The following is a 17,158-nucleotide window of genomic DNA, read 5'->3' as shown; positions in this document are numbered from 1 at the left end:
TGAATGTGTGTTTGTTGGACTAAGGAAAGGAGAAACCACACCCATAAGTGGAATTTCAGTCTTGGGAGAGTCCTCTTGCTGGATGAGAATCTGTTCTAGAAGCAGCTTCCCCTGAGGGAAGGACTTTACCTCTGTTGATTGCATGACCACTCCTACGTGTAAGCCCCAACCCTTCATGTCTTGGGATTTAACTAGACTGTACGAGTGGTCTGGGGGGGCGATGGGCAAGAAGGAGAATGAAGTAGAATGGGGAGGCTGAAGCAGGGAGGAGAGGTATGAAGGCGCAGGACCCAAGAGGAGGATGAGGGGGGTCTGGACGGGGAGGAAGCAGCAGGAGGAGAGTCAGAGGAGAATGGAGATGGGAATGGAATAAACTGCCACTGACACCAGCCAGCCTGGCCCTCGTTCCTTCCTTCGTCCACCCATCGCCATCGGCCTCTCCGGGGTGGGAGAAGCGGCCCGAGACCACCGAACATGGGCGGCGAGAGAGACAGAGCGCCGTGGCCCATTAGTAAATGCACATCTGGCCCCCCCGGGGGTGGGCGTAATTTACTTTTAGTAAATACAGAGTTGTTGTTCTGCTTTTTGGTTTGGGGGCCCCACCCTGCAATGCTCAGGGGTTACTCCTGGGGGTACTTGAGAAACCATATGGGCTGCCGGATCAAACCCTGCTTTGCCTTGAGCAAGGCAAGCCCCCTACCCCTTTACTCTCCCCCCCACCCCCCTGCCCGGGAGGCTGTCCTTAGAGATACTGAGCCCTCCTCCCTGGAGGCAACCAAACAGCATCTGTCAAAGCAGCTGAAGAAGGTTCCAGGTCTGGGTGGAGAATTGGATCTGGGAACCACCAGGAGACAGTATTTTCTGAACTTTCTCTCAAAGTCCTGATGACAGGTCCAACAGGTGACAGACAGTCCAGGGGACACTGGAGGGCTATCCAGGGCCCAACGGGCTACTTTCTAAAGAGCCCTCAGACAAAGCTTCTCTGTCCCAGGGGAAGGAAGTGCTCCTGCAAGGCTCCTTCCTGTCAGCCCACGTCTCCATGCTCCCAGGGCGGGAGAGATCGGCCATTGGGCCATCTCCCTTTGGAAAAGAGGCTTCTGGACCAAACCGGCGCTGCTCAGGGCTGTTGCTGGTTCTCTGCTTGGCAATCACTCCTGGGGGTGCACAGGGGAACCTCAGGGTGCCTGGGTTTCAAACCAGGGCCACGGCTGCCACGCAGGGTCCCCCTGAGCACTGTTTGCGGAGGGCAACCGTGAACAGCTCCCCCGGCAACTTGCCCTCTGTCCCCCAGGGGTCTGGAGCCGATTTACTCCCGGCATGGTTCTGAGAGCAGGGCTAGGCTTTCCCGATGCCAGCACCAGTTTCTGGGACGGCGTGGGAGGGTTGGGGGGGCGCAGAGCACTCACCGGGGAGACGGCCAGCTGGAGGATGGTGCCATTCTTGATGTCACCGCGGGTCTGGGGAGCAGAGAGGGGACAAGAGGAACCGAGGCAAAAATTAAGGAAAGAAAGACAGAAAGAAAGTTGGGGCTGGTGCGATAGTGCAGAAGGGAGGGCGGCTGCCTTGCACGTGGCAGACCCCGGTTTGACCCCCAGCACCCCCTACGGTCCCCCAAACTCCCGCCAAGAGAGTTCCCTGAGCAAAGAGTCAGGAGTTACATCGCCAGGTGTGCCCCCCGCCCAAATAAAAACAGAAGGAAACAGAAATGCGACAGCAGGTTGGCCCGACGAGAGCCGCGAACGCTTTTCCAGCGTTGGAACTGGGGCTCCTCCCTCCGGCCCGCTGGCGTTCAGTTCCTTGACAAAGCGTCGGGAGCCCCGAGCACTCAGGGAGACAGCCGGGGAGCAGCTTGGGGAAGGACCGCACTCAGGAAGGAGGGCGGCCGGGCGCAGGAGGGGCCGGGCCAAAGGGCCACGATACTCAACTAGAAGTTACGAGCGAGGTCACGGACAAATGCTGCCACGATCCAAAAGTAACAAACAGATCAGGACCCTGCTAGGGATAGGAAAGTCTGCGCACCTGCTCGGTGATGTAGAACTGGGGGCCGTCGGCGTAGCGGAGGGTGTAATACTCCGGGTTGGGCAGCGACCACCTGGGTAAGAGAAGGGGGACGTAGCCTGCCGGGCCGCGCCTCGGGGCTGGCCGGAGGCTGCAAGTAGTTGTCACTGGGGCTGCTTGTGGGCTCGGGGTGGGGGGTCCGGGATGAAGGGACAGGAGGCGAAAACACACAAGGCCGCAGGGCCCGGGGGATGTTCCGAAGGGCTAACGCACGAGCTTGGCAAGCAGGCGGCCAATAGTCACACCACGCGCCCCCCCACCCCCACCCCCTGCACTGAGTGGTCACCCCCCAGTCCAGATGGGGAACATGCTGTCCAGGGGCATCCACTGTGCGGGGCCCAAACAACAATGAACGAAGAAGCGTTGGGCTGGGGCCAGAGAGAAGGGCGGGGACTCAGTGCCACCCAGCCTACGGCTCACCTGTGACCTGGCTGGGCCCCCGGCACTGCATGGCCCCTGAGCATGGCCGGAGGGACACCCAGAGTCAAGAGTAGCCCCTGGCCGAGCACTGCCCGGGGTGACCCAAAGCTCCCCGCTGCAGAAAATAAGTCTGCCTTCTGCAGGTGACAGGCCGCAGCCCCGGGGCTCAGGCTGGCCTTTCCGGACCGGGACAAGCAGAGCCTGACCCAAGGCCCCGGGCCAGCTCCCAGCTGGGCACCACGGACCCCCCAGAGGCCTGGGCGGCTTCGGCCCTTTCCGTCCGGGGGCCAGCCAGGGCTTCGGAAGGGCAGCTCGACTTACCCGTCACAAACCTCCTTGATGATGGACGCCAGGGGCCGTTTCTGCAAGGGAGACAGACAGAGGCCCTGCAGCAGTGCTGAGCCCGAGCACGCCACAGGAAGTCCCTGCCCGGCCAGCTGACCTACGGGCTGGCTGCCCCAGAGGCCCGCAGGCCTCTCCCCTGAGGCTGGTCTCAGAGGCATCATGAGTCCTGACCCTGCGTCCCACCCCCAGCCCTGACCCCAGATCCCCTCCTCTCCCCAGCCCTGATCCCAGACCCCCTCTCAGCCCTAGCCCTGACCCCAGGCCCCCTCCCCACCCCAGCCCTGACCCCAGACCCCACCCCCACCCCAGCCCTGACTCCAGGCCCCTCCCCATCCCCAGCCCTGACCCCAGATCCCCTCCTCTCCCCAGCCCTGATCCCAGACCCCCTCTCAGCCCTAGCCCTAACCCCAGACCCCCTCCCCACCCCAGCCCTGACTCCAGGCCCCTCCCCATCCCCAGCCCTGACCCCAGATCCCCTCCTCTCCCCAGCCCTGATCCCAGACCCCCTCTCAGCCTTAGCCCTAACCCCAGACCCCCTCCCCACCCCAGCCCTGACCCCAGACCCCCGCCCCACCCCAGCCCTGACCCCAGGCCCCTCCCCATCCCCAGCCCTGACCCCAGATCCCCTCCTCTCCCCAGCCCTGATCCCAGACCCCCTCTCAGCCCTAGCCCTAACCCCAGACCCCCTCCCCACCCCAGCCCTGACCCCAGGCTCCTCCCCATCCCCAGCCCTGACCCCAAACCCCTCCCCCAGCCCTGACCCTGACCCCAGACCCCCTCCCCACCCCAGCCCTGACCCCAGACCCCCTCCCCACCCCAGCCCTGACCCCAGACCCCCTCCCCACCCCAGCCCTGACCCCAGGCCCCTCCCCATCCCCAGCCCTGATCCCAAACCCCTCCCCCAGCCCTGACCCTGACCCCAGACCCCCTCCCCACCCCAGCCCTGACCCCAGACCCCCTCCCCACCCCAGCCCTGACCCCAGACCCCCTCCCCACCCCAGCCCTGACCCCAGGCCCCTCCCCATCCCCAGCCCTGATCCCAAACCCCTCCCCCAGCCCTGACCCTGACCCCAGACCCCCTCCCCACCCCAGCCCTGACCCCAGACCCCCGCCCCACCCCAGCCCTGACCCCAGGCCCCTCCCCATCCCCAGCCCTGACCCCAGATCCCCTCCTCTCCCCAGCCCTGATCCCAGACCCCCTCTCAGCCCTAGCCCTAACCCCAGACCCCCTCCCCACCCCAGCCCTGACCCCAGGCTCCTCCCCATCCCCAGCCCTGACCCCAAACCCCTCCCCCAGCCCTGACCCTGACCCCAGACCCCCTCCCCACCCCAGCCCTGACCCCAGACCCCCTCCCCACCCCAGCCCTGACCCCAGGCCCCTCCCCATCCCCAGCCCTGATCCCAAACCCCTCCCCCAGCCCTGACCCTGACCCCAGACCCCCTCCCCACCCCAGCCCTGACCCCAGACCCCCTCCCCACCCCAGCCCTGACCCCAGACCCCCTCCCCACCCCAGCCCTGACCCCAGGCCCCTCCCCATCCCCAGCCCTGATCCCAAACCCCTCCCCCAGCCCTGACCCTGACCCCAGACCCCCTCCCCACCCCAGCCCTGACCCCAGACCCCCTCCCCACCCCAGCCCTGACCCCAGACCCCCTCCCCACCCCAGCCCTGACCCCAGGCCCCTCCCCATCCCCAGCCCTGATCCCAAACCCCTCCCCCAGCCCTGACCCTGACCCCAGACCCCCTCCCCACCCCAGCCCTGACCCCAGACCCCCTCCCCACCCCAGCCCTGACCCCAGACCCCCTCCCCACCCCAGCCCTGACCCCAGGCCCCTCCCCATCCCCAGCCCTGATCCCAAACCCCTCCCCCAGCCCTGACCCTGACCCCAGACCCCCTCCCCACCCCAGCCCTGACCCCAGACCCCCGCCCCACCCCAGCCCTGACCCCAGGCCCCTCCCCATCCCCAGCCCTGACCCCAGATCCCCTCCTCTCCCCAGCCCTGATCCCAGACCCCCTCTCAGCCCTAGCCCTAACCCCAGACCCCCTCCCCACCCCAGCCCTGACCCCAGGCTCCTCCCCATCCCCAGCCCTGACCCCAAACCCCTCCCCCAGCCCTGACCCTGACCCCAGACCCCCTCCCCACCTCAGCCCTGACCCCAGACCCCCTCCCCACCCCAGCCCTGACCCCAGGCCCCTCCCCATCCCCAGCCCTGATCCCAAACCCCTCCCCCAGCCCTGACCCTGACCCCAGACCCCCTCCCCACCCCAGCCCTGACCCCAGACCCCCTCCCCACCCCAGCCCTGACCCCAGACCCCCTCCCCACCCCAGCCCTGACCCCAGGCCCCTCCCCATCCCCAGCCCTGATCCCAAACCCCTCCCCCAGCCCTGACCCTGACCCCAGACCCCCTCCCCACCCCAGCCCTGACCCCAGACCCCCTCCCCACCCCAGCCCTGACCCCAGACCCCCTCCCCACCCCAGCCCTGACCCCAGGCCCCTCCCCATCCCCAGCCCTGACCCCAGCCCCCCTCCCGAGCACTGGCTTCTCAGCTCCCGCTTACCTGGTCGATCTCCAGCAGCTGTGCGTTGGCGCCCGGCCATTCGATGGCCACCTTGACTATGTCTGACGGGGGTGGCATGGCTCCCGTCTACCCGACTGCGCCAGGACACACAGCAGGATGCCGCCGCCTGGGGACAGAGTCACAGAGAGGAAGGGGTCGGGCTCGGCCCCGCGCCTCCCCTCTGCAGAGTCAGAAGCCGGGCGGCAGCGTCCAGAGCACCATCCGGAACTGCTCGGCTTGGATTTTTCTCAAGATCAACAGCACCACCTCTCCGGGCGCTTTCTGTCTCTTTAGATGAACTCGGGAGCAGGAGAGGGACAAGTGATTTATCAACAAACAGCACATCAGCCAGGGGCAAGAGCAGCCCGGGTGAGGCTTCAATTTCAGGGTCAAGAGGCCTCTGGGGTGGAGGAGCTTGTTTACCGCCGGGTCCTGCCGGCTGGGCCTCGAGTGGAGCCGCTGCTGAGGCCAGCGGAGCGGCCGACAGACGCAGCCACCAGGCGGCTGAGCGTGGGGAGCCGCCCGTGCTGAGACCCCTGTGTGTGTGGGGGGGGGGGGCGGCCTCCCTCCCCACCCCCACCCCCAGGGCCCAGCGTGGCACCTCCTCTGTGTGGGATGCCAGAGGACAGGAAATGCCATTTCAGTCCCTCCTGTCCAAGGACAGGGCCCCGGGGAGGAGGGAGGAGACCCTCCCCAAGACCCTCCCCCACACCTCTGGAAAAGGAAGAACTCAGTGAGTGCGGAAGATGGGCCCATGTGACCCGTATCCTAGGCAACCCCACGGGGCTTGAGGGCTTCGAGGTCTCCAGCAGCCGCTCCAGCTTCCCAGGAGGACTCATGGGCCTTGCTGAGGGGCCCACAGAGGCCCCTCCCTCCGTGAAGACCCTCCTCTGGAGTGACCCCGGAAAACCCTCCCCCACCTCACCCGGCCGCGAGCAAGGCCCCCGCTCCTCAGTCCTGACCCAGGGCTCGGGTCTCACAAGCCCCGGGAGTGAAGGGTCAAAGTCTCAGGAAGGGGGTGCACATCCCATGCACCTACTATGGGGGGGGTCCCGCTCACAAGTCGACAGACCCCAAACTCTGTAGCCTTCCCAGCAAGCAGGCGAGCCGGCGACAGGGGACTCCCAGGGGCTGGAGCCGTAGCACAGCGGGGAAGGCACTTGCCTTGCGGGCAGCCCTGCTGGGGTTCAATCCCCGCATCCCACATGGTCCCCCAAGCTCCGCCACAGCTGACACCCTGAGAGCAGAGACGGAGTGACCCCTGGGCCTCCCTGGGTGTGGACTCCCGCCCCACCAACCAAATAAAAAAAAAAAAAACAACGAAGGAAGGAAGGAAGGAGGCTTCCGAGAGGCCCCGGGCTCCGCGGGTGGCCAGGCAGCTGGCGCACGGGCGGGCAGGGCCAGTCTCCAGGGACGGGGGCGAGCGGCGGAAGCTCAGGGCTGATCACGCCGCCACCTCCTCCTCCGCCCGCACCTCGGGAAGGAGCCAGAACCCGGGGCTGACGCTGCCCACCCTGCCCACGCTGCCCAGTCGGCCTGGCCATTGGGCCCACCCCGGGTGCCGGTAGGTCCGCGGAATTCTTCGTGAGTGAGTGACGTTGTGCCTGGACTAGCTTCGGAGAAGAGGGTCCCACTAATGCGATTCCTATGGCAGTGCCCACTCCGGTCACGTGGGGGAGCGGGCAGCTACCAGGATGCCTCCTGCCAGGGCGGCTGCCACACCCACGCCGGCAATAGACGCCCTCGGCACGCAGCGCCGCCTGCTTGCAGGACCTCCAGAAAGCCCCACTTGTCTGGGTTTTGTTTTTTTGTTTTAGGATAGCCCAGTGGGTAGGGTGTTTGCCTTGCACGTGGCCGACACAGCCAAGCCGGGTTCGATGCCTCCACCCCTCTCGGAGAGCCCGGCAAGCTACCGAAGAGTATCTCGCCCGCACAGCAAAGCCTGGCAAGCTCCCTGTGATGTATTCGAGATGCCAAACACAGTAACAACTAAGTGTCACGATGGAGACGTTACTGGGCCCACTCGAGCAAAAATCGAACAACGGGAAGATAGTGACAGTGACAGGACCACACCTAGCGGTGTTCAGGGGTCACTCCTGGCAGGGTTGGGGGGTTGGGGGGTGGCTCAAGGGACCATACGGGGTGACGGGGATTGAAGGCAGGTCCGCCAGCACCTCCCCGGGTGTCCTACGGCTCCGGCCCACCCCAGGCCTGTTCACACAGAGCAGGATACAGCGGCCACGGGAGGGGTGTGTCTACCCACGGGAAACCGCAAGTGACAGACGGACAGACGGACAGACACATCTTCCTGGCCCCGCCCCCCAGGGATGCACATCCGTATCCTCCCTTGGAATCTCCCTCACGCCCTTCCAGTCGCCCCCCCCCTAGCCCCCCAAGAGAAGGCTTTTCCTTTTGCTGGGATTTGGGGCCACACCCAGCGGTGCTCAGGGCTTACTCCTGGCTCTGTGCTCAGATCCCTCCTGGTGGGTTTGGGGTGGGAGGGGGGAAAGGGGTGGGTCAGGGATCAACCCCCGGGCCTGCCTTGTGCATGCGGGGCAAGCGCCCTGCCCGCTGCCCCCCCCCCCCCCCAGCCCCAGGAAACAGCTCCTTTCTGGCCTCCATCCCCATCCATTCACCAGGCCGCGCGGTGGAAGGCAACGCTTTCAGCTCTTGGTTACTTGGCTCAGCTTCCCCCTTCTAGAATATATGCACAGGGTGGGTGCACGAGAGATGCTCTTGGCTGGGGGGGGGTGTCTCCCACGAACCTTCCCCCCCACCCCACGTCACACACAGCGGATGCTCAGAGATTCCTGCTGGCTCTGCACTCAGGAATCACTCCTGGCGGTGCTTAGGGGACAATGTGGGATGCCGGGGATCGAACCTGGGTCAGCCGAGTGCAAGGCAAGTGCCCTACCCGCTGTGCTATTGCTCCAGCCCCTGGGACTGTCTTCCTAGATGAAGCATCTCTGGGGGGGATGGTCCCTACACGGCGTGCAGCTGGACTCCCGGCTGGGGCCTCGTGCCCGGCCTTCCACCTCCGCTGTGTCAAGGCTGTGTCCCCACCCCTCTGCCCAGGTCCCGGCTCTTCTCCGCTGGACGCGTGAGCACTGGATCTAGGAGCGGGCCCGGCGCCTTCCGGCGTGAACACCCTCTGCCGGGAGGAGCTCGGCGACGGCGCCTGGCAAAGTCCCTCACCCAGAGACGCCGCGTCCCGGTTTCAGCCCTGCTGCTAAGAAACAAGTGTCCCCCACCCCCCCTTATCTTCTTCAACTCCTTTCCAGATACTATCTTGGGAGACACACCAGCGCGCGCGCTCATTAGTCTTACAGTTACACTTCGTTTCGACCCTAGGTTGCGCGTCTCTTTCCTTATTTAAGTTGAGTCATTCTGGGCTGTTCCAAAAATTCCCATCCATTTTGAAGCATGCAAATCCGCCCGGCGAGGCGAGGGGAGGCCAGGCCAGCAGCGCGAGGAAGCCCCTGTTCCCGGCAGCCCTGCCCTCCCCACCAGGCCGGACACTCCCCGCCGACCCGCCACTGGCCAGGGACCAGGACGCCCTCCGGCCTCCTGGCCTCCCAGCCTCCATCCACGCTTCCTCTTCTCGACTGGGGGGAGAGGGCACGCAGGGCCACAGAGTCGCGGTGGGGGGGCGGGTGGACAGGACGGTCACGGCCAGCTTCCCCTGCAGGTTCAGGGCAAGCCAACGCCACAGAGAAGCCATGAGGCGGAGCAGCAGGGAGGGAGCACTTCTGCAGGAGGAATCCAGACAGGTCCCCGGGAGAGAGGGACGAGGCCATAGCCCAGGGTGACGCTTCTCCCGTCTGGTGGGCCCAAGAGCCTCCCCCCCTCCCCCCCGCGGCCATCCTACCAAATCTCTCCATGAATGGGTCCGGGCTTCTGTTCATTCCCATCCAAATGACCCTGGTCTAAGACTGACCCCTCCCCACCACAACACACACACACACATACACACACACACACACACACACACACACACACACTTCTGAAGGACTCTCTGGTGGAGGTCTGGGGGGACAGCAGCCTAAGAGGGTGTCCCTGTACGAGCTCCATTTGAAGCGGAGGGTCTGCGGGGGGCTCAGGAGTAACCTCCAGGGCTGTCAGAGCGACACATGGACACGTCAGAAAATTCTTGGACACAGGCTCAGCCCCGCCCTGGACCCACAGTGCAGCTCAGAGGCCCAGGAAGCTCCGTGAGGGCGCAGCCTCCGTGCCGACCCTTCCTCTCCGCCCCCCCTCCCCCCCCAGAGAGAGACAACGGGGTCCCAGGACTCTTGGCTCTAAACCAGATCTCCTTTGCAGGGATGCTGACACCAGCGAACGAGGACAGGAGCACACAGCCATTCCCGGGGACACCACACCAGGCCCCACACGCGGGGATGACGGCCCTTGCCTGCCCAGCAGGGAGGCAGACACACACACACACACACACACACACACACACATACAGGCAGGGAGACAGACACACAAACACGTGTGTGCGCAAAAACACAGGCAGGAAGGCAGACACACACACACACACAAAAGCAGGGAGATAGACACACACACATGTGCACACACACAGGCAGGGAGACAGACACACACACACAGGCAGGGAGATAAACACACACACGTGCGTGCGCACACAGGCAGGGAGGCAGACACACACACGCGTGTCACGCGTGTGCACACACACGCAGGGAAGCAGACACACACACGCGCACATGCATGCAAACACACACAGGCAGATAGACACACATGCACACACGCACACACACACACGCACACACACACAGCACTGAGTCACACGGCCAGCTGTCCTTTGAAAGGCACCTGGGAGCAGGTCTCGCGCCACCTGGTCCGCCCCGCGACTCGGTGGATACTTTAGCCTCACTGCCCGCAAAGCTGGAGCACAGGGAAGCGAGTCCACGGCGCTGCCCCAGACAACGGCCTGTCCCGTGTCTACCGCGGGGCTCAGGCTTGCCCGGGCGGCGGCTGGTCTTCCTGGTTGGCTGGCCAGCCTGGCCCCCCGCCCCCGGACTGCCTGTGACTTCCACGAGGAGGCCGCATCTTTCCTTTCCTTTCTTCTCCACCCTGGCACGGCAGGGCTGCCCCACCCCTGGCCCCCCAAAAGGAAAAGACGGAACTGGTACCTTAGCAAAGGCCCCCGTGGCGCCTGCCTCTCCTGGCAAGAAGATGGGCACCTCCCCCACCCGTCCCCGAGAAAGGCAGGGGAAGGCACCCCAAGGGCAGACGCAGGGTCAGGGTCCCAGCCCCCCCGCCCGCACCCCTGCACCCCTCCCCAGAGGCAGACGGACACGTGCTCGATGGCACTTTTGCTTTTGATTCGGCGGGGCGGGTGGGGGAGAGGGCACTGGGGGGCGGGGGGTGGGTGGGAAGGTCTGGTCTGTGCTTCCTGCCACAGCGCACCCCGCCACCCCCGGGAGGTGACACCCCAGACGCTGCACCCCGCCGCTTGTGGACAGTTTCCCTCCAACAGTCCCTACCTCAGAGGTGACCCTGCAGACCACAGAGCGAGGCACAAGGCTTGAGGGCCGGAGGAGGGGGACGGGGTGGGCAGAGGCGCCGGGAATGGACCTGCGGCCAGAAGGGCGGAGAGGGGCGAGGACCCCAGGGGGCGGCTGGTGGATCCTGGAGGGGAATCAACGTGGGACACATGGGACAAGGATTAACAGTCACAGAGTCGGGCAGGAGTCGGCTGAGGAAGTGGGCGGAGGGGAGCAGGGCGCCTCCCTCGAGCACTGCCCCGGGCTCTGCTTTCCCTACTCAGCAGCCTGTCGGAGCCACAGAGCCACAGGTCACGACACAGAGGGGGGGGGGGGGGGGCCCACCCCTCAGGGCAAGGGAACTCGCTCCTTGCTCTGGGTCCTCCCTGGCCAGTTCCGTTACTCTGAACGCTCCCTGCGCAAGGTTCGTGGCTCCTTCCTCTCAGCTCTCCCTGGTCGGTCCCGTGGCTTGTGTGGGATCCTTGACTGCAGCCCTCCCTGACCAGTTCCATGGTGTGTTACTCTCAGCTCAGAGGGCGGTTCACTGCATGGAGCAGCCCCAAGGGGCTCTCACCTCTGCGAGGGTGTCATCCACACCCACCCTGCGCTCTGGTCAGCACCCCCCCCAGTGGCCAGGGACTCAGCACCCATCAGTGCCGAGAGCAGGACGTCACCAAGCCACCTTCCTGCCCCACTCTTCCTTGAGGTCTGCAGTGCAGTGCCTGGCCTGGTGGGGCCCGTGAAATCCCACCTCCCCAGAGGCTCTCCAGAAGACACGAGCCCTAGTGAACAGAAAACGGTGCTCACCAGGGCCAGATCCTGGGACGCCCGACGCTTCAGAGATAAACACTAGCACCCACGTCCCTCTGCATCAGACCCAGAAGGCACGAGGGGGTCCAGCCTGGACGGACTCTGAGCTGCCGTGTCCCTTCCCACAGCTCTGCTTCTTTGGGGAGCTGAGAAGCGCCCCAGGCGAGGGCGGAAATCCCGGGGTGCGGGGCCGGCTCAGGACAGAACCCAACAACAGGGCATTGTGCTCGCCGGAAAGGGAGCCAGGCCGCTTGCTTTATACAGCAGGGAACTGCGGTCCAGAGAGCCGGCTGGGCCACCCTGCCCAGCAGGGGCAAGAGGCCGAGTAGTCCCCGCCCCTGCCCACCCTCCCATCAGGCCTGACCCTCCCTCGGCCCACAGGACACTGGCCCGGAACAGACTGTCCGCGGCCCTGCTCTGGTTCTCTTGGGTCTTGTCCCAGCTTGACCGAGAGAAGAGGGCAGCGGGGGCGCTTCCTGGGATCCCAGATCAAACTTCTCCGTGAACGGGCGCCGGCAAACCCCGCAGTGAACCTTACGGGGCGGCCCATCCTTGGAAGCGCTTCCGCACAACGCCCAAGTGGCAGAAACTGGGTACTCGGGCACGCCACCTCCCAACCTCAGAAAGAAGCCGCGCCCCCACACGCCTCCAGGCACCCCACCCTGACAGAAGGAGAGCGGGCAGATGTGAAGGCAGGCCAGGAGGAACGGGGCTAGGTGGGCCCACCAGTGCTGGCTGCATTTGGCCCCGGGGGGATGTGGAACGCCCACTCGGGAGCCCAGTGGAGGCGAAACTCAAACCTAACGCAAATCTAACACATCCGCGGCTGGGCTAGGTGGTCACTGCAGCCTCCGGCTGCACCTCCTGTCACCCCACCATTCTGGGACCCGCTCTGGCCTTTCCGCCTGCACCGTGGACGCCCCACGGCCTGGACTGATTCGGCCCAGCACCCTGGGTGCCTGGGACAGGGCTGGGCCTCACTCAGGAAGCACTGCTGGGGTAAAGGCAGCTCAGATAGAGAAGGGAGCACCAAATAAAGGGTGTTGGGAAGATCCGCCCAGGATGGGAGATGCATGCTGAAAGTAGACTATAGACCGAACATGATTGCCACCCATTGCCTCTTTTGTAAACCACAGCACCCAAAGGAGAGAGAGAGAACAAAAGGGAGTGCCCTGACACAGAGGCAGGGTGGGGTGGGGGGATGGGGGGGCGGGAGGGATACTGGGATCAGTGGTGGTGGAGAATGGGCACTAGTGGAGGGATGGGTACTTGATCATTGTATAACTGAAACCCAAGCACAACAATTTGTAAGTCTACAACTGTACCTCATGGTGTTCCACTAATAAAAATTTTAAAAAAGATTTTAAAAATTGAATTTTAAAATTCAAAACTGTCAATCAAAAAAAATAAAAAATAAATAAATAAACTCATGTGTTTCGAGGCTTGAAAAAAAAAAAAAAAGGAAGCACTGCTGAACCGAAGTGTCAGACAGTTAACTCAAGCCGACATCTGCGGGTGCTGCCTCGGGAGGGGTGGGGGCACACAGACATCCTCCCACCCCCACCTCCCAGTTCCCCGGACCACCCGAGCAGGTGCAGGCTGGGTCAGGAGTGGGGATTGGGTCAAACAGGACTCACTTTGCAGGGTTTTCCCCTCAGGAGAGTGGGAACGAGGCAGCTCCCCACACCCACGACGCACCCCCATTTCCCATACCGCCAAACATCCCCAACACCTTCTAAAGTACCATAAAGTGTAAACGAGACCACGTTTCTGATTCACAGATGGGGGGGTGGGCAAGTTTAAATACCGCCCCCTCGAAGATGATGGGTGACCCACAGCAGAACTCTTAGGAGCCTCCTTATTTTCACTAGTAAAATGCAGATAATAATAATAACCTCCAAAGACTATACGGGGGGAGGGTTAAACACCCCAGGTTACAACATGCTCGGCCTCACAGAGCACTGTGGCTTCAAGAACCAAGATGGGCTCAAAGCATCCCATCACACCACACACACACACACACACACACAAACACACATCCCAGATGGGCTCGAAGCATCACACACACACACACACACACACACACACACACACACACACCCCAGATGGCAAAGACGGAGCACACACATGCTCTCACACACGCGCAAAGTGAGAAAAATCTCATAAACAATGTTGTTATATCGATTACATGCCCCAAATAACATTATTTTGAAAACTACCGGGCGAAGTAAAATACATTATGAAGATTGATTCCACCAGTTTCTTTTCACTTTGCAAAGGCAGTTACTAAAAAGCTGTAAATTACCTGGTGGCACCCTACTTCTGCCGGGCAGCGGGGCTCCAGCAGAGAGCCCTCACTGGGCTTGCGGGCCAGCTTCCTCCTCCCAGCCTCCCCTCAGTCAGATCCCAGCCCTCCACCCAGTTCTTCCAAGACATTCCCAGTGCTGGGGCTGGAGCGATAGCACAGCGGGTAGGGCGTTTGCCTTGCATGCGGCCAACCCAAGTTGGATCCCCAGCATTCCACAGGGTCCCCCGAGCACCGCCAGGAGTAATTCCTGAGTGCAGAGCCAGGAGTAACCCATGAGCATCGCCAGGTGTGACCCAAAAAGCCAAAAAAAAAAAAAAAAAGACAGACATCCCCAGTGCCTGGCCCTAGGTAAGAGACAGGAGCTACCAGAAGCAAAACCAGACGCTCCCAGTCTATTATCTCTTATTGCAATAAAATCTTATTATTATAAGGTTGGGAGGAAGAAAACAAGTGTTGTCTTCACACACTTGTTTTCAAAGATCAGGGATCACTCTTGGCAGGGCTCAGGGACCATATGGGATGGGGTGGGGGGTGGATCCTGGGTGAACCGCATGCCAGCCCAGCGCCCTGCCCACTGTACTTGCCAGCCCACCACGGTGCCTAGTCGGGTGCTCACTTGTCAGAGAGCTGGGGACTAAGGAAGCTGATACCTCGTGAAGTCTGAAGGGCGAAGGGGTTTACTGGGTCCAAACTGGCCCCAGGAGCGGCCTGGGGTGAGTGGGGGGTGGAGGTGGAGTAGCTGAGGCACAGAGACCGAGGTATGTATGGGGAGGTAAGTTGAGGCACAGAGACCCAGCGCGCGCGCACGGTATTAAGAAGGAAGCGGGCAAGGTCACTGCAGGAGAGGATTGGGCAAGAGGGATCAGTGACCCGAGCCTGGAGAGGTCAGCGGGCCCGGTCTCCCGGGAGAGGGCGAGGACGGGGGTGAGGCCCCGCGCGCGGCCGTGGACAGCAGCCGGCCAGCTCCGCGCGCGCGAGCTCCGGGCTGCGCGGGGGCGGGTCTGATTTGCATTTTGCAAAGATCTCCCGGGGCTCTGGGTGCATCAGCCCGGCTGGCTGGAGGGCAGGGCCCGGGGCAGAGCGGGTCAGAACCCTTCCACGGCCCGGCCCGGGCTGAACTTGGGAGAGGCGCAGTGGGGGAGAACGGGGGTCTCCCGAGCCCCCATCGGTTGATGGATCGCCCCGTGGAGCAGGCGCGACAGGACGGCGGCGATCCTGATGGGCGGCGTGCAGCGGGGTGCAGGGCGGGCAGCGATGCACGCACGAACCGGGGGGCTGGCTCTGGACTGGGGTCCCCCAGCCCTGCCCCGTCCGCTGGCCGCGCCCCCCGAGCTCCGACTCCCACCTCCCCCCACCCCACGCCCCTGCCCGGCGCCGCCCCGGTCCCTCCAGGCCTGGCCCGGCCTCTCCTGCACCCGACGCCCTGTCCTGGCCGTCCTGGAGACGCCCCCTGCGTCCCACCCGGTCCCCCACCCCCACCCCCACCGGCTGGGCCGCGACCCCTCGGGGACCCGAGGAAGCGCCGCGGTGCAGCCCAGGCCCGCCCGGTCCAGCCCCTCGGTCCTCCGGACAGCAGCAGGCCGCAGCCTCCGCCCCCTTCGCCTTCCCGGCTCGGCCTGTCCTCCCTGCATCCCTCGGGCCTGGCGGCTCAGGCGGCCCGCACGACCCCGGCCCCCGCGACGCCCCCCAACTCACCAGGGTCCCGACCTAGGCCCGGATCGCGCGCGCCCGGGTCCCTCCCCGCCGCGGCTCCCGCAGCCTCCGCCCGGCCCCGCCTTCCGGGGGGCTCCGCCCCGCGCGCGCCAAGGCGGACTCCTATTGCTCCGTGGAGCCGTCACTTCTGACTTTTCTTTCTCCGATTGGACGACGTGCTTGTCAGTCAGAAGGGGGCGGGCGCAGGTGCCCGGGAAACGCCGGCAGCGCCCGCCCCCTCCTCGGTGGAGGCCTCTTAAAGGAACAGGCGCGTTTCCCGCCGTTGGGGGCAGGTCCCCGGGAAGGGACACTTCCCGGCAAGGGGAGAGAGAGGCCGCGGGTCCAGCCCGCCGCCGCCACCACCTCCAGCCTCCGCCCACCAGGCGTTTCTCCGGGCTTTTCTAATAAGGAGAAGGCTTCGGTCCTCGGCGATGCTCGGGGCCCCGCGCCCAGCCGGCTCCCCGGTGGGGGGGACACCTGGGCTCGGAGCTGGTGGGAGGTGACAGCCGTGTCAGAGGCTGCGAGCAGCCGCGCCGGAGCTAATTATACCGGCACCCAGGGCTGGCCGTGGGCGCCGAGCTGAGCAGAGGGCTCCGCGCGGCGGTGCCGTCGGTGGGCACCCGTGGGAGGCGGCGCTGCCCGCGCACCTGCCGAGCGGACCGGGCCGGGCGCCGCGCCAGCGCCGCTGCTGCAGACTCAGCGCCCCTCGCTCGAGGGGGGCGCCGCCCCGGGGGGTGCAAACGGGGCTAAATGGGGCACATGCACGGGCCCCGGACCAGGCACGAGCAGAGATGCCAGCTCCTTGGACGGTGTGCGTGCGTGCGTGCGTATGTGTGTGGGTGGCTGGGTGGGTGGGTGCGCGTGCGTGCGTGTGCAGTTATTTTGTTGTGCATTTTACAGATACTCAGCAAAGAGACCCTTTCTTTGGCACTTTCTTTTTTGGTTTTGGGTTTGGGGCCACATCCTGCGGGGCACAGGTCTTAGTTCTTGCTCAGCACTCAGGGATCACTCCTGGCAGTGCTGGGAGACCATGTGGGGTGATCAAATTAGGGTCCTTCAAGAGAGGAGGGAGACAGAGAGAGAGGAGATGAGGGAGCCAGAGGAGAGGTGATGGGAGAGAGACAGAGGAGAGGAGGGAGAGAGGGAGGGAAAGAGAGGAGAGAGGAGGGAGAGAGAGAGGAAAGAGGGGGAGAGAGAGGGAGTGAGAAAGAGAAGGAATTTGCTTGCCATAGAGGATGATGGGAGGGAACCTAGGAACACTGGTGCTGGGTAATGCACACCGGTGGAGAGATGAGTGTTGGAACACTGTACGACTGAAGCCTAATCATGAACAGCTCCGTAAGAGTCTATCTCACAGTGACCCAATAAAAAACAAAGGGTGCTTGGAGTGGGAAGCAAACACTTCACCCCTGGGCTTCCTGGCAACTTGCTGTCTGCAAAGACCTTTGATGGGTGCTGATT

At 64.1% G+C, this 17,158-nt stretch overlaps 1 protein-coding gene across 1 annotated transcript in view; it reads right to left on the bottom strand.

Moving 5' to 3' along the window:
- Nucleotides 1-15,836, bottom strand: part of ELMO2 (engulfment and cell motility 2) — a 33,539-nt gene extending 17,703 nt beyond the window's left edge. Inside the window, exons 1-5 of the mRNA XM_056108443.1 lie at nt 15,702-15,836; nt 5,384-5,508; nt 2,800-2,840; nt 2,020-2,092; nt 1,407-1,457 (exon numbers count right to left, since the gene is read on the bottom strand). Coding sequence (XP_055964418.1) covers nt 1,407-1,457; nt 2,020-2,092; nt 2,800-2,840; nt 5,384-5,461 — 243 coding nt within the window. The 5' untranslated portion in view covers nt 5,462-5,508; nt 15,702-15,836. The remainder of the gene's footprint in view (nt 1-1,406; nt 1,458-2,019; nt 2,093-2,799; nt 2,841-5,383; nt 5,509-15,701) is intronic.
- Nucleotides 15,837-17,158: the final 1,322 nt, after the last annotated feature.

Source organism: Sorex fumeus, unplaced genomic scaffold (genome assembly GCF_029834395.1).
Source record: "Sorex fumeus unplaced genomic scaffold, SorFum_2.1 ptg000213l, whole genome shotgun sequence".
NCBI lineage: Eukaryota > Metazoa > Chordata > Mammalia > Eulipotyphla > Soricidae > Sorex > Sorex fumeus.
Note: the sequence above shows the minus strand (reverse complement) of the source record. Positions and strands in the feature narration are given on the sequence as shown.